This window comes from Dendrobates tinctorius, unplaced genomic scaffold (assembly GCF_039654945.1).
Source record: "Dendrobates tinctorius isolate UK_male_01 unplaced genomic scaffold, ASM3965494v1 ptg000192l, whole genome shotgun sequence".
In the NCBI taxonomy this organism is placed as follows: Eukaryota; Metazoa; Chordata; class Amphibia; order Anura; family Dendrobatidae; genus Dendrobates; species Dendrobates tinctorius.
In genome coordinates, this window is record NW_027361859.1 from 6,046,359 (window position 1) to 6,059,862 (window position 13,504).

The 13,504-nt window shown below is 46.4% G+C and overlaps 1 protein-coding gene and 1 long non-coding RNA gene across 2 annotated transcripts in view; one reads left to right on the forward strand and one right to left on the reverse strand.

Moving 5' to 3' along the window:
* Positions 1–13,277, forward strand: part of LOC141055953 (uncharacterized) — a 38,096-nt gene extending 24,819 nt beyond the window's left edge. The window contains exon 5 of the mRNA XM_073552650.1: positions 12,562–13,277. Within this exon, the coding sequence (XP_073408751.1) occupies positions 12,562–13,277 (716 nt within the window). The remainder of the gene's footprint in view (positions 1–12,561) is intronic.
* On the reverse strand, positions 568–5,118 carry LOC141055891 (uncharacterized). Its single transcript, XR_012221549.1, has 5 exons — positions 3,828–5,118; positions 3,505–3,754; positions 3,299–3,382; positions 2,783–3,225; positions 568–2,672 (listed from the first exon to the last, which is right to left on the reverse strand). It is a non-coding gene; the product is annotated as an uncharacterized lncRNA (long non-coding RNA).
* Positions 13,278–13,504: the final 227 nt, after the last annotated feature.

Here is a 13,504-nt window from a genome sequence, read left to right on the forward strand (position 1 = left end):
ATGTTTAGAATAAAATTCAAAATGTAAATATTAAAAACAGGGCCGCACACCCAGAGATAGAAAAGACCATTATCAAGAGGGAACAAATAGAAGTACAGTATATGAATGGTAGTAAATGATAAATCAATGTACTGTACATAAAACTACATCACTGATAGTATCACTCAATCTGTCTCAAATATATAGTGTATATGTAATATGCTGTATGCGTATCTATAAAGTGCTAGTGCAGAAAAAGTTGTATGTATTGGTATAGTAATAAAAAAATGCTAGTGCATAATACTAGAAAGTGAAATAGATATATAGTACTAATCAATGGTAATGCTAGCACATAGTAAGCATCTCCTTAGCAGGTGGACGCCATCCAGGAGAAGGAGCTTTATTTCCAATTGTAAGTCTGCTTTTCCTTACTAGTTGTAAATGAACTTGGTAACAATTGATTAATATGATGGGCTATCTTTGCTGGACAGCTGCTAATGAGGTGCTTACTATGTGCTAGCATTATCATTTATTAAGTACTATATATCTGTCACTTTCTAGTATTATGCACTCCATAATATACCAATACATACTACAACTATTTCTGCACTAGCACTTTGTAGATACTCATACTGTTTGATACACACATTCAATATATATAATAATGTTATATCACCAACCAATCACGAAGCATCTTTCATTTCACCAGAGCTGTTTAAAAGAAGCTGAGCTGTGATTGGTTGCTATGAGCTGTTTTCTCACTCGACAAGACCTCAGCAGACACTGACCTGGTGGGAGAAATCTAGCATCCCCAGGACCATAAGCTCCCAGTCATTGTCTGCCCCCCCAGAAAGGAGCAGAGAGCACATGACAGAAATGAATCACCCCCTCCCATGCCCATATCTCCATCACACATCCTCCAACTCATAGGTTCATATTCCCTCTTAAAAGGATCCCCAGTATGGAAGTCAGGGCAAATCCATCTAGTGCTTTGGTCCTGACCCCAGGCTCTCTTAAAGGGATCCCCGGTATGGAAGTCAGGGCAATTGCCTTCAATTGCTCTGGTACTGACCCCAGGCTCTCTTAACTTCCATACTGCGGATCCCTTTAAGGCAAATCCCTCAGCGCTCTGGTTCTGACCCCAGGATTCTATTAAAGGGATCATTGGTATGCAAATCAGGTAAAATCCACTCAGCGCTCTGGTTCTGATCCCAGGCCTCTCATAAATGGATACCCAGTATGGAAGTTAGAACCGTTCCACTCAGCGCTCTAGTTCTCTCCCCAGGCTGACGGGATGATGTGGGATATTAGGGGTAGTAGTCCAGTAGCTCTGGCTGACGAGACGATGTGGGATATTATAGCGAATATGGCTATGCGGCATGGGTGGGGAGATATATATATATATTTATATTCATATTATAACTTGTTATAACTAACCGTCGTTAGTTACTATGCCCGGGCAGCGCCAGGCTCTTCAGCGAGTATACTGTATATTTGAGGCAGATTGAGCAATACTATTAGTGCTTTAGTTAATTTACCATTTACTACCATTAACCCCTTAATCCCATATGACGTACTATCCCGTCCATGTGCCCTGGGACTTAATTCCCAGGGACGGGATAGTACGTCATAGCGATCAGCGACGCCCATGTGGTGAGCGCCGCTGATCGCGGCCGGGTGTCAGCTGATTGTGCCAGGTGTCAGCTGTGATAATGTGTCAGGGGTGGTCACGGACCACCCCCGACACGTTAACCCCTTGCACACTGCGATCAAACACTATCGCGGTGTACCGGCGGTTAAAGGGAAGCATCGGCAGGGAGGGAGTTCCCTCCGTGCTTCCCTGAGCCCCCCACGGCAGCGCAATGTGCAGCGCTGCTGTGGGGGCTCCTTCCCTGTAGGCCCCCCGGAGTTGGCGAGGATCAGAAGTGGAAGGGGGGTTTAAAACATAAGGTTGGGATGGGAGTTGATGGACAGAGGAGGTTTGTGGGAACATTGAAGGTGTGGCTGGGGGTGGGTACGGTGAGGTCATTGGGGAAGGAAGGTACTGGGAAGAATGGAATGGGGAATTCGAGAAAGAAGTGGTGGTAGGATGGAGGGAGGATGGACGATGGAATGAGAAGGTGATGGAATAGGTGCATGGGTAGGTTGGGAAGCCTGGGAGATTGCAGTCACTAGAGCATTGTGACAGCTTTGCATCTGCAGGTGAGGATTTAAATCTTCCATTTGCCGGACAACTGATTGAAAAAAAATATGTCTCGGCGCCTGGTTTGACTCTGAATTCATCCTCTCCATATAACTTCTGAGTTCCATGATATTTTGATTTATCATGTTCAACCCAGAAGTTATCTGTTGTCCTAAAAGTCGGAATGCATTCTGGACGGATTAAATCAGATTCAAACAGTCAGATGAAGTCATCCTTTCCTGACCTCTCAGACGCTGCCGTCCAGAACCAAAAGTTGGTAGAGATGTTGCAGCAGTGTCAGAGGGGTGGGGTAAAGGGTACTGTAAATCATCACCTGCAGCTTCATGTGATGAAGACTGCTCTGCTGCTCCAGTGCTGGTGGATGGGGAAAGAGGGACGAGACGAGGGAAGGTACAGAGGGTTCGGATACCTCGATGTGGTGGCGGTCTCCGAAGGGATCCCTCCAGAGGGAGGCAACTCAGAAGCAGGCTCCCGAGTGCTGCAGACGGTGCTATAAAAGAGAAAAAATATATATTAATATATTGATATTTCATTAGGCCTTGCTGAAAAAAAAAATAGGTTAAACATTTGTACTACAGAAATGGTATATGAAATATTTACCTTCTGCTCACCATCGTCGACCGGAGGAACGACAGGGCTCTGTAATGTTTATACGGGGTGCTCCTGCATCCTCTCGATCCACTCGGGGCCTGCATATCCTTGTTAAAGTCCCTCTTGAAGCGATCCCTGAGTGACCACCACCGTATGATAACCCTGTCACCTGTGAAGCAAAAAAACAAAGTGGTTAGTATTCAACACTTCACATGCTGTAATATAACTTACTGAAATTGGAATACTTATGCACTAAATCCTTGTCCCTCGCATCGAGCTCCTCCCAGTTTTCTATGACCTCCGAACACACTTCATCCCAATGCTGTCGGGTGGTTGGTTGGTCAGCATGGCGGCGGTTCCACAGCGGCTCCCGCTCTCGCACCGCCTCGATGAGGGTGTCCACATCAATGATCGCCTCTTTCAAATGGTCTGTCGGGAGCACGCTGTGAAACCTGTGAAAAAAAAAATATTAAATTCAGATACATGAGGTTCATTAATCAATCGCCCAAATAAAGTGTTACATACTGTTCGCTGACTACCGGAAGTATCACCTCGACGACACTAGGATGTCCTGGGAGTCGCTCTAGTGTGGGCACCGGATTGAGAAGACTATAAAAAATAAAAACATGATTATGTGCTTGGATTGATGTGTAGTTATTGTGTGTGCTGTGATGAATGTTTGTGTTGGGTGTAGCATTATGTATATCAGTATTTGTATCTTCTAAACGTACACTCTGCGCGCGCCCCCTCCTTGCATTTCTCCACCCTGCATGTCTCCTCCTGGAAGCTCTTCAGATTCAGCTTCCTGTGAAAACAGAATACATGCATATAGGGTTAAAAAAAATTTTTTTTTGTAAAATGACAGTAAAAAAAAAAATATGTATATTACCCCAGTTCGCTGATGCCGTGAGGGGGGGCTCCCAGGAGAAGACATTATTAAGAAACTGCTGCGGCCTTGCTGGCTGTGCTTCCTGAACGGATCTGCAAGTATAAAAAGACACTTGTAAAGCTACCATACAAAGGATAAAAAAAGCTTTCAGAGCTTTATACTTACTGGGAAAATTGAAGTGTTTTCCTAGCGGTCTCTGCTGCGGCCTGGCTGGCGGGTCAGCTGTGGCCTTGTTGGCTGTGCTTCCTGAACGGATCTGTATGTATAAAAAGACACTTGTAAGGCTACTATACAAAGGATAAAAAAAGCTTTCAGACCTTTATACTTACTGGGAAAATTAAAGTGCTTTCCTAGCGGTATCTGCTGCAGACTTGCTGGCGGTGCTTCCTGAACAGACCTGCAAGTATAAACACACTTGTAATGATAGTATACAAAAGATAACAAAAAAAGTATGTTCAGATATATTTTGATTGAAAAACCACCCCAAATAAATTTATACCAAAAACACAGAAAAATATTAATTGAATGTTTCCCCCTTCTGTTTAATTTAACAATTAACATTGAGTGTTGATATGCGCAATGCGCAACCTTCCCGACCCTACACCTCGTGTTCCCCTTTAAAAAAAACAAAAAAAACAAACAAACTTGGTATTGTATGTATACCCACACTTTCACAGTGACCTGGTTTTGGTATTGCAGGTATACCCACACTTAAAGTGACCTGGTTTTACAATGATACCCACACTTAAAGTGACCTGGTTTTGGTATCGCATGTGTGTCATTCCCTGCTGCAGAGTTAACTGAGAATCTATCAGTGAGCATATTCCACACTTAAAGTGACCTGGTTTAGGTATTGCACGTATACCCACACTTAAAGTGACCTGGTTTTACAATGATACTACGGACAGTTTTTGAACTTTTTTTTTTTTTTTACAAGTAGGAGCTACTATGCTCTTTATTTTAAATACCACAGTACATGAAAAAAAAAATTGCTAAACACATGCTACAGTCACACCACATACAATACACACACAGCACACAATCACAGCGCACTTGGAAATATTCAAATAAAATTACATTAGTATGAAAATAAAATTCAGTACACATGCAACAGAAAAAAAAAGTAAAGTATGAAAGAAAAAATGCATAATAAAAATACACACACATACATGTAACACAGGCAAGCCACACACAGGCAGGCAGACACACACACACACACACACAGGCAGGTAAACCACAGACACACACAGACATGCCCCGCACAAATAGATTATACTCACACTTGCAGGCCTCTTTGCTGGCAGGCTGTTGGTGCTGACTGGCACTGGCAGGAATTTAGCCCCTTTCTGCCAGATGACGTACTATCCCGTCCATGTGCTCTGGGACTTAATTCCCAAAGACGGGATAGTACGTCGTCACCAATCAGCTGCGCTCATGGGGGGATCGTGGCTGATCACGGCCGGGCATCAGCTGATGATTATCACAGCTGACACCCAGCACTAACATGATTGCAGTGATCCGTTGGCACAGGGAAGCATTGGGCATGCTCCCTGAGTGCTTCCCTGAGACCCTCAGAACAACGCGATTCAATTGCATTGTTCTGTGGGCCTCCTCCCTGCAGGCCCCCGAATCCAAGATGGCCGTGGCGTCCATCCTGGGCCTACATGGTGGTGGCTTGTCAGTGCCTGCTGAGAGCTATCTCTTACAATAAACAGCGTCTTTTAGCATGTGACAGCTGCCAAAACAAAAAACCCGCTATAAATAGTAAATCAAACCCCCCTTTATCACCCCCTTATTTTAGTGAAAAATAATGAAATAAAACAAATGTATTTCCATTTTCCCATTAGGGTTGGGGCTGGGGTTAGGTTTGGGGCTGGGGGTTGGGGCTAAAGTTAGGGGTGTGTTGGGGTTAGAGTTGGAGTTAGAATTGGGGTTTCCACTGTTTAGGAACATTAGGGGCTCTCCAAATGCGACATGACGCCCACAGACCATTCCATCAAAGTCTGCATTCCAAAACGTCATTACTTCCCTTCCGAGCCCTGACGTGTGCCCATACAGTAGCTTTCTCCCACATACGGGGTACCAGTGTACTCGGGACAAATTGGACAACTTTTGGGGTCCAATTTCTCCTGTTACCCTTGGAAAAATAAAAATTGGGGACTAAAACATCATGTTTGTGGGGGAAAAAAATGTTATAAACTTCTGTAAAGCCCTTGGGGGCTCAAAGTTCTCACCACACATCTAGATAAGTTCCTTGAGGGGTCTAGTTTCCAAAATGGTGTCATTTGTGGGGGTTTCCACTGTTTAGGCACATCAGGGACTCTCCAAACGCGACATGGCGTCCAGCCAATTATGCGTTGAAGTCAAACGGCACTCCTTCACTTGCGTGCTCTACCTTGCACCGAAACAGTGGTTCCCCCCACATATGGGGTATCAGCGTACTCAGGACAAATTACACAATAACTTTTGGTGTCAAATTTCTCCTGTTATCCTTGGGGAAAATAAAAAAAAAAATTGGACCTGAAGTATTTTTTTTTTTTGTGGGAAAGAAGTTAAATGACTCTTTTGTGTAAAAAAAAAAAAAAAAAAAAAAAAAAAAAAAAAAAATTTCCTGTGAAGCACCTGAAGGGTTAAACTTCTTGAAAGTGGTTTTGAGCACCTTGAGGGGTGCAGTTTTTAGAATGGTGTCACTTTGAAGTGTCTATATGGTAGAAAATACCCAAAAGTGACTTCAAATGTGATGTGGTCCCTAAAAATGGGTATTAGACCTACCGGTAATGATGTTTCCAGGAGTTCATCCTGACAGCACCATGGAGGACGTCCTCCTCCTCCTCCTCCTTACAGGGACAGAAAAGCACACGAGAGGTTAAAAGGCCCCGCCCCACCCCTTTTCCCTCAGTGATTTAACAAGTACCTCAGCATGGATAATGCAATAATTCTTTTAATGATACCATCATATTACATCATATGACATGACATAACATAACATAAACAGGGAGGGAACTACCCGTGCTGTCAGGATGGACTCCTGGAAACCTCATTACCGGTAGGTTCAATACCTATTTTCCAGGACGTCCCCCTGACAGCACCATGGAGAGTACCAAAGCACCTCCTCAGGGTGGGATTACCGCTTGGAGAACCTTTCTCCCAAATGCGGTATGTTGACCTGATGGCACATCAAGCTTGTAGTGCTTGCAAAATGTATTAAGACTGGCCCAGGTTGCTGCTCTACAGATCTGCTCAATCAAGGCGCCCGCTCGCTCGGCCCAAGGGGCCGATACTGCCCTTATATTGTGGGCCTTTAACGTATCTGGCGGTTTGACGCCTTCGGATTGGTAGGCGTCTGAAATTACTGAGGTAATCCATCTTGCGATGGATGCCTTAGAGGCTTTTTTCCCCTTGTTCTTACCCCGAAAAGGATGAACAGATTTGAGTCAATACGCCAACTGTTGGTGGCCTCAAGGTAGTTTATAATTGCCCGTCTCACGTCTAATGAGTGGAGACGCTGTTCCTTTCCATTACGGGGATTGTCGCAGAAGGATGGCAACACTACCTCCTGGTTTATATTCTGGTAAGAGGCTACCTTTGGGATAAATGCTGGATCTAACCTCAGGATTATATGGTCTTCTCTAATCTGGAGATATGGATCTTTGGTGGACAGGGCCTGGAGGTCCCCTATTCTCTTGGCTGTGGTAATGGCTACAAGGAAGGCCGTTTTCCGAGTGAGAGTTTAGATGGTCATCCTTTCACTGGGGACATAGGGGTCCCTACATAGGGATCTGAGGACCAGGTTAAGGTCCCAAGGCGGGGTGAGCTGCCTAATCCTGGAGCGAACACGTTGCGTGGCCCTTATGAATCTTATTACCCAAGGATGAGAGGCTAGCGGATGATCAAAGAAGGAGCTCAAGGCCGAAATCTGGACCTTTAAGGTGCTTGGAAATCTAGGACACTAGGGAGGTCAGGGGTACCTGCCACGAGGTCGGACCTGCCACCGTCCAGACACTCTCTTCCATATTTTCCGTTAGATTGCGGATGTAACCGGTTTCCTACTGGCCAGTAGGGTAGATATGACCTGACCTGATAAGCCTTTTGCTTTCTTGATGTCCCTTTCAGGATCCAAGCCGAGAGGTGGAGTCTTGCTGGATCTGGGTGATGGATCGGGCCCTTGTGGATGACATCTTCCCTCAGGGGTAGCTCGACTGGGCTTTCCACTGCCATGGCCCCTAGTAGGGGAAACCAGCTTCTCCTCAGCCAGTATGGGACTATCATTATCACTTTCGCGCGGTCCTCCGGGATCTTCCTGAGTACCGCCGGTATGAGCGCCACTGGTGGGAATTCGTATGAGAGGGGTTCTTCCCAAGCATGACTCAGGGCGTCTACACCGTCCGGGTGGTCCGCAGGGTTCAGCGAGTAGAATCTGGAGACCTTTTGAGTTTTTTCGATTTGCGAATAGGTCTATTCTGGGGGTCCCCCAATGCTAACACAGTTGATGGAAGATCTCTTCATTCAGCTCCCACTCTGTTGGGCAGACCTGCTGTCTGCTTAGGTAGTCCACTACCACATTTTGGGAACTCTCCAGGTGGATTGCCATTATTGAAAGGGCAGTTTCCTCTGCCCATGCGAATATTCGTTCCACTAGTGCCTGGAGTGGTCGATGCCTGGGGCCCCCATGGTGCTTCTGGAATGATACTGCTGTTATGTTGTCGGATAATATTCAAACGTGTCGGTTCTTCACAACCGACCGGTTCCGTCGCAGGGCTTCCCAGACCACATAGAGTTCAGAGACAGATCCTCCAACTTCAGGGAACTCTCTGCGGCAGATTTTCCAGGGAGAATGTTCATTCTCCCTGGAAAATCTTCCCTCCTACGTGGGCTCCCCATCCCCACGTATGGAGTGGTTGTCCATAGCACGCCCACCTGCAGGTTCCTGGGCTGTGTCCACCACCATAGCGACCTTTTCACTGGTCCTGGCAGCATTATGGGCTTGTCGAGTGAAGCCTGATGCCTGTCCCATCTTGCAAGGATTTCCTTCTGTAAGGGTCTCGAATGGAACTGGGCCCATCTGATGCACGGCATGCAAGCCGTCATTAGGCCCAAAACCTCCATTGCCCCTCTTATGAAGGAGCGATGCTCGAGGAGGTCCTTGGCTCTGTTCTGAATAGTCCTCTGCTTCTTTTGTGGTAGTAGGGATATCCTGTTTCCTGAATCTAGAACTCCCAGTAAGATCTTCCTGCTTTCTAGTCTCAGGTCTGACTTCTGCTCGTTGATCACCCAGCCGAGGAACTCCAATATTGTAACTGTTCGACTTCTGTCGCGAATGAGCTTTTCTTTGGATCCTGTCACCAAAAGGAAGTCGTCTAAATATGGTACGATGACGATACCCTGACTTCTCAGATAGGCCACTACCTCCGCTACCACCTTTGTGAATATTCGGAGGGCTGAAGCCAGCCCGAATGGAAGACATTGGAACTGGAAGCGGCAGGTCTGGGTCGGTAGACTGACTGCGACTCTTAGCAGTCTCTGGGATGAGGGATGGATCGGGACCTGATAGTATGCACTCCTCAGGTCGAGGGTACACATGACGGCATCCCTGTCTATTAGATGTATTGCCGACCGTATTGATTCCATCCGAAACCTCTTGTATGTGACCCAGGCATTCAGAGGTTTTAGATTTATAATAGTTCGGGCCTCGCCGGATGGTTTTGAAATGGAGAACAGGGAGGAGTAGTGACCCTTTCCCCTCTCTGACTGAGGAACTGGCACTATAACCTCTTACTTGAGCATGTCGTGTAGATCCGTCCACATGGCGGAGTCCACCGGGACTACAGTGGGGGAAATATATGTCGGGGGGAGGGGAGCAGCATTCTATGCTGTAACCTTCTGCAATGGTTCTGAGGACCCACTGATTGTGGGTAACCCGGACCCACCTTACTGCGAAGTGGCGAAGTCTTCCCCCGATACTCATTGCGTCATTGCCTCCTAGATCTGGAGGTTGACGCAAAAAGGGAGCCCTTGCTACTCCCACCCTGGCTGTGGGAGCTTCTATAGGAGCCCCTGTTGGACCTACCCTGGCTCCTAAAGTCGGTCTGTCGCATAAAGAAGGGCACTCTCCGAAAGGGCTGCGGACGCTTAGGTTTTTCCTCTGGGAAACCCTTATTTTTGTCGGACACAAGCTCTAGAATGCTGTCTAGGGCTGGTCCAAACACCCTTGTGCCTGCAAAGGGGATGGAGCATAGCTTCTCCTTTGAAGCGTTGTCCCCCGACCAGGATTTAAGCCAGACCGCCCTCCGAGCCGCATTAGACAGGAAGCTGTTCTTGGCTGCAAACCTTACTGATTCGGCTGACGTATCTGACAGGAACGCCGTGGCTGATTTCATCAGAGGAAGGGATGCTAGGATCTCGGATCTAGGGGTTTTGTTGGTTAGGTGCTCTTCCAACTGCCCTATCCATAAGAACATGGACCTGGCCACCAAGGTGGCTGCTATGTTGGCTCTAATGAGGGCTACCGCCGTCTCCCATGTTCTCTTTAATAGAACATCCGCCTTCCTGTCCATCGGGTCCCGGAGACTTGATGAGTCCTCGAACGGAATGGCGGGTTTTTTTTTTTGGCGACCTTAGCTACGGGAACGTCAATCTTAGGAACTTCCTCCCACAATCGTGTTTCCTCAGGGTCAAAAGGTAGTTGGCTCTTAAAGTCACGGGACAACACGAGTCGACGTTCTGCCTCCTTCCACTCATCTAGGACCATCGTTTTAATGTGCTCACTTACAGGGAACACAGTCTGTCTCCGAGCCACCAGTCCCCCAAACATCAGGTCCTGTCTGGATTGTGGCTTAGGAACTTCTTCGATCTGCATAGTGTTCCTCACCGCCTGGACCAAATCGTCAGTGTCCTCTAGTCTGAACAGGTATTTCCTGTCCTGGTCCCGCCTGTCGGCCGGGATCCCTCCCTCTTCCTCAGGATCCGAGTCACAGAAGTCTGACCCTTCGATAGAGCTTGCTTCAGAGACTCTCTTCCTCCCACGTCGGCCGTTTGCGGCTTGTCCCCGGGCTGGGGGACTGCTGCCGTGCGAGGCTGGATCTGGAGGCCTGGACTTCCTCCCGAATCAGGGATCGCTTCTCCGCTAGGAGGGATGACTGCTCGTCTCTTACTACCCTTGATGTGCAGGGTCCACAGAGGGTTTTGATATGGGTGTCTGGCAGCTTTACCCTGCATACAGGGCATCTGACTGACTTAGATGTGGCCTTGGCCGGGTCCTTATTTGCATAATGATATAAGATGGGGACAGTCGGGTCAGTCGTCCTGGGCTGCTGGAATGGCTGTGGGGAGGGCGGACTGCACCAGGCGCACTTACCCCTCCATCTGACGGAGCCTCTGGGTCCATTACCGCTAACGCTGCCAGATAGCTGAGCTGCTGGAGCACGCGCTGTTTCAAATTCGGCGCGTGATGTCACCGGCAGTGACGCGCGTCTTCTCGCGATAGCCCGGGAATCACACCGGCCACTTCCGTTTCCTGCCTGGACGCTAGGCCCCGCCTGCGCCTCCTGGGGGCGCTCTGTCTGAGGCGCCAGCGCCCTCACCGCCAGCTGCCTGCGGGGGACCAGCTTCCGACTGCCACGGCGGCCGCTGACTGGAGCTGAGAGCCTCCCACCGGGAGGAGCGGCTCCCTCCAGGAGCGTCGTTCTGCTCCTGGCCTTTGGGGCAGAGGGACTCCCCACCGGAGAGTTTCGGCCCTGGGCTTCTTTGACAGGGGGAAGGATTGGACTGGCCGCCCGATCCCCCTGAGCCCTCCGGTAAGTTCCTGAGCAATCCTCTCGCGTGTCCCTCCATGCAGGGACAGGAAAGACACGGAGGGAAAGGGGGTGGGACGGGACCTTTTAACCTCTCGTGTGCTTTCCTGTCCCTGTAAGGAGGAGGAGGACGTCCTCCATGTGCTGTCAGGGGGACGTCCTGGGGGTAAAAAATGGTGTTGTAAAAATGAGAAATCGCTGGTCCGCTTTTAACCCTTAACTTCCTAACAAAAAATTTTTGGTTCCAAAATTGTTCTGATGTAAAGTACACATGTGGGAAATGTTACTTATTAAGTTTTTTGTGTGACATATCTCTGTGATTTTTAAGGGCATTAAAATTCAAAGTTGGAAAATTGCTAAATTTTCAAAATTTTTGCCAAATTTCCATTTTTTCACAAATAAACGCAAGTCGTACCAAATTTTTTTTTAGCACTATCATGAAGTACAAATATGTCATGAGAAAACATTCTCAGAATCACCTGGATCCATGGAAGTGTTCCAGAGTTATTACCTCATAAAGGGACAGCGGTCAGAATTGTAAAAATTGGCCCGGTCATTAACGTGCAAACAACCCTTGGGGGTTAAGGGGTTAATCGACTGTGTATTGGTAACTGCTTACAGATCAGTGGTTGTACACTTAATTTTTAACTTCAAAACACGTTCTGCCCCTCTCAACACTTATCTATTAGATGATCAGAGCTTAACGAAAATGCACTTGGTCATAAACAGCGCATCAAGTTATGCCAAAATGGTGCAAATCGTTACCAGATGGTCTGAGTTAACCTTCCTCATTGTATACATTGGTTTTAATAAGGGAGTATAAAAGACAAGTCTTATTTGGATCTACTTCTTACTTTTAGTTAAAGAGAGAAAAAAACACTAGGCAAACCCACATCTGCTCTTCCAGCCCTACACTTGCTTCAAAAAGTTTTCATGTAACGTGACTATACGGCTTCTCCCTTGTGAATTGTGCTGTGCCGTAATTAGTGAATGAATGTGAGTATAACTGTTGGCCTAAGCTCAAGCTTGAGTGTGAATTGAGGTCTCCTGTTGCCTCGCAGAGTTGGTAATTGAATATTACTGCAATTATTTATTTTTTTTCTTGGCAGATGATTCCACCAGGAGCTCAGAAGGACTCTGGATAGATTCGGATGTTGAAACCGATGACCATGCTACCTCACCTGATGCATGTGAAGAACATACCATTAAGCCAGATGTCCCTTCAGTCCTTCAGAGTAGAAAAGTCTTATCTGATTCTGATGAAGTCCCATCTCAGAACTCATTACAGACTGTCCAAAATGAAAACTTGAAGAGAAATGATGAACATCCAGTAGCTCCGACAGTGGAGAAGCCATTCTCCTGTTTACAATGTAAGAAAATGTTTAAGCTTAAATCTGCTCTCGTTATACATCAGAGAATTCACAATAGGGAGAAGTTTCTTTCATGTCGAGAATGTGGGAAATGTTTTGGCCAGAAAGCAGATCTTGTTAAACATATGAAATCTCACCCAGTGGAGCAACAATTCTCATGTTCAGAATGTGGGAGACGTTGTGACAATGAAGTCTCTCTTTCATTACATCAGAGAGTTCACTTGTTGGGGAAGCAATTTTTCTGTTTGGTATGTGGGAAAAGATTTAGGCGGGATTCCTATTGTGTTGCACATGAGCGAACTCACTTGAAGCAGATGCCATTTTCGTGTTCGGAATGTTGGCGAAGTTTCTCTTGTAAAGCGGCTCTTTTTATGCATCTGAAAACTCACAAAGGGGAGAAACAATCTTCCAACTTAGCATGTGGAAAACGTTTTACAAAAGAAATGACATCTTAAACATCAAAGAAATTTTATATATATATATATATATATATATATATATATATATATATATATATATATATATATATATTTATTTTCTCTCTCATAAATGTTATTTTATTTTTTTTTTTAATCATTCTGTTGACAAATTGTACAAGAAATTTTCTGGTTGAAGCCAAGTCGCACATCTAAGAGGAACAGATAGCATTTTAGAACATGCATCATTTGTATTCAAAGACTAA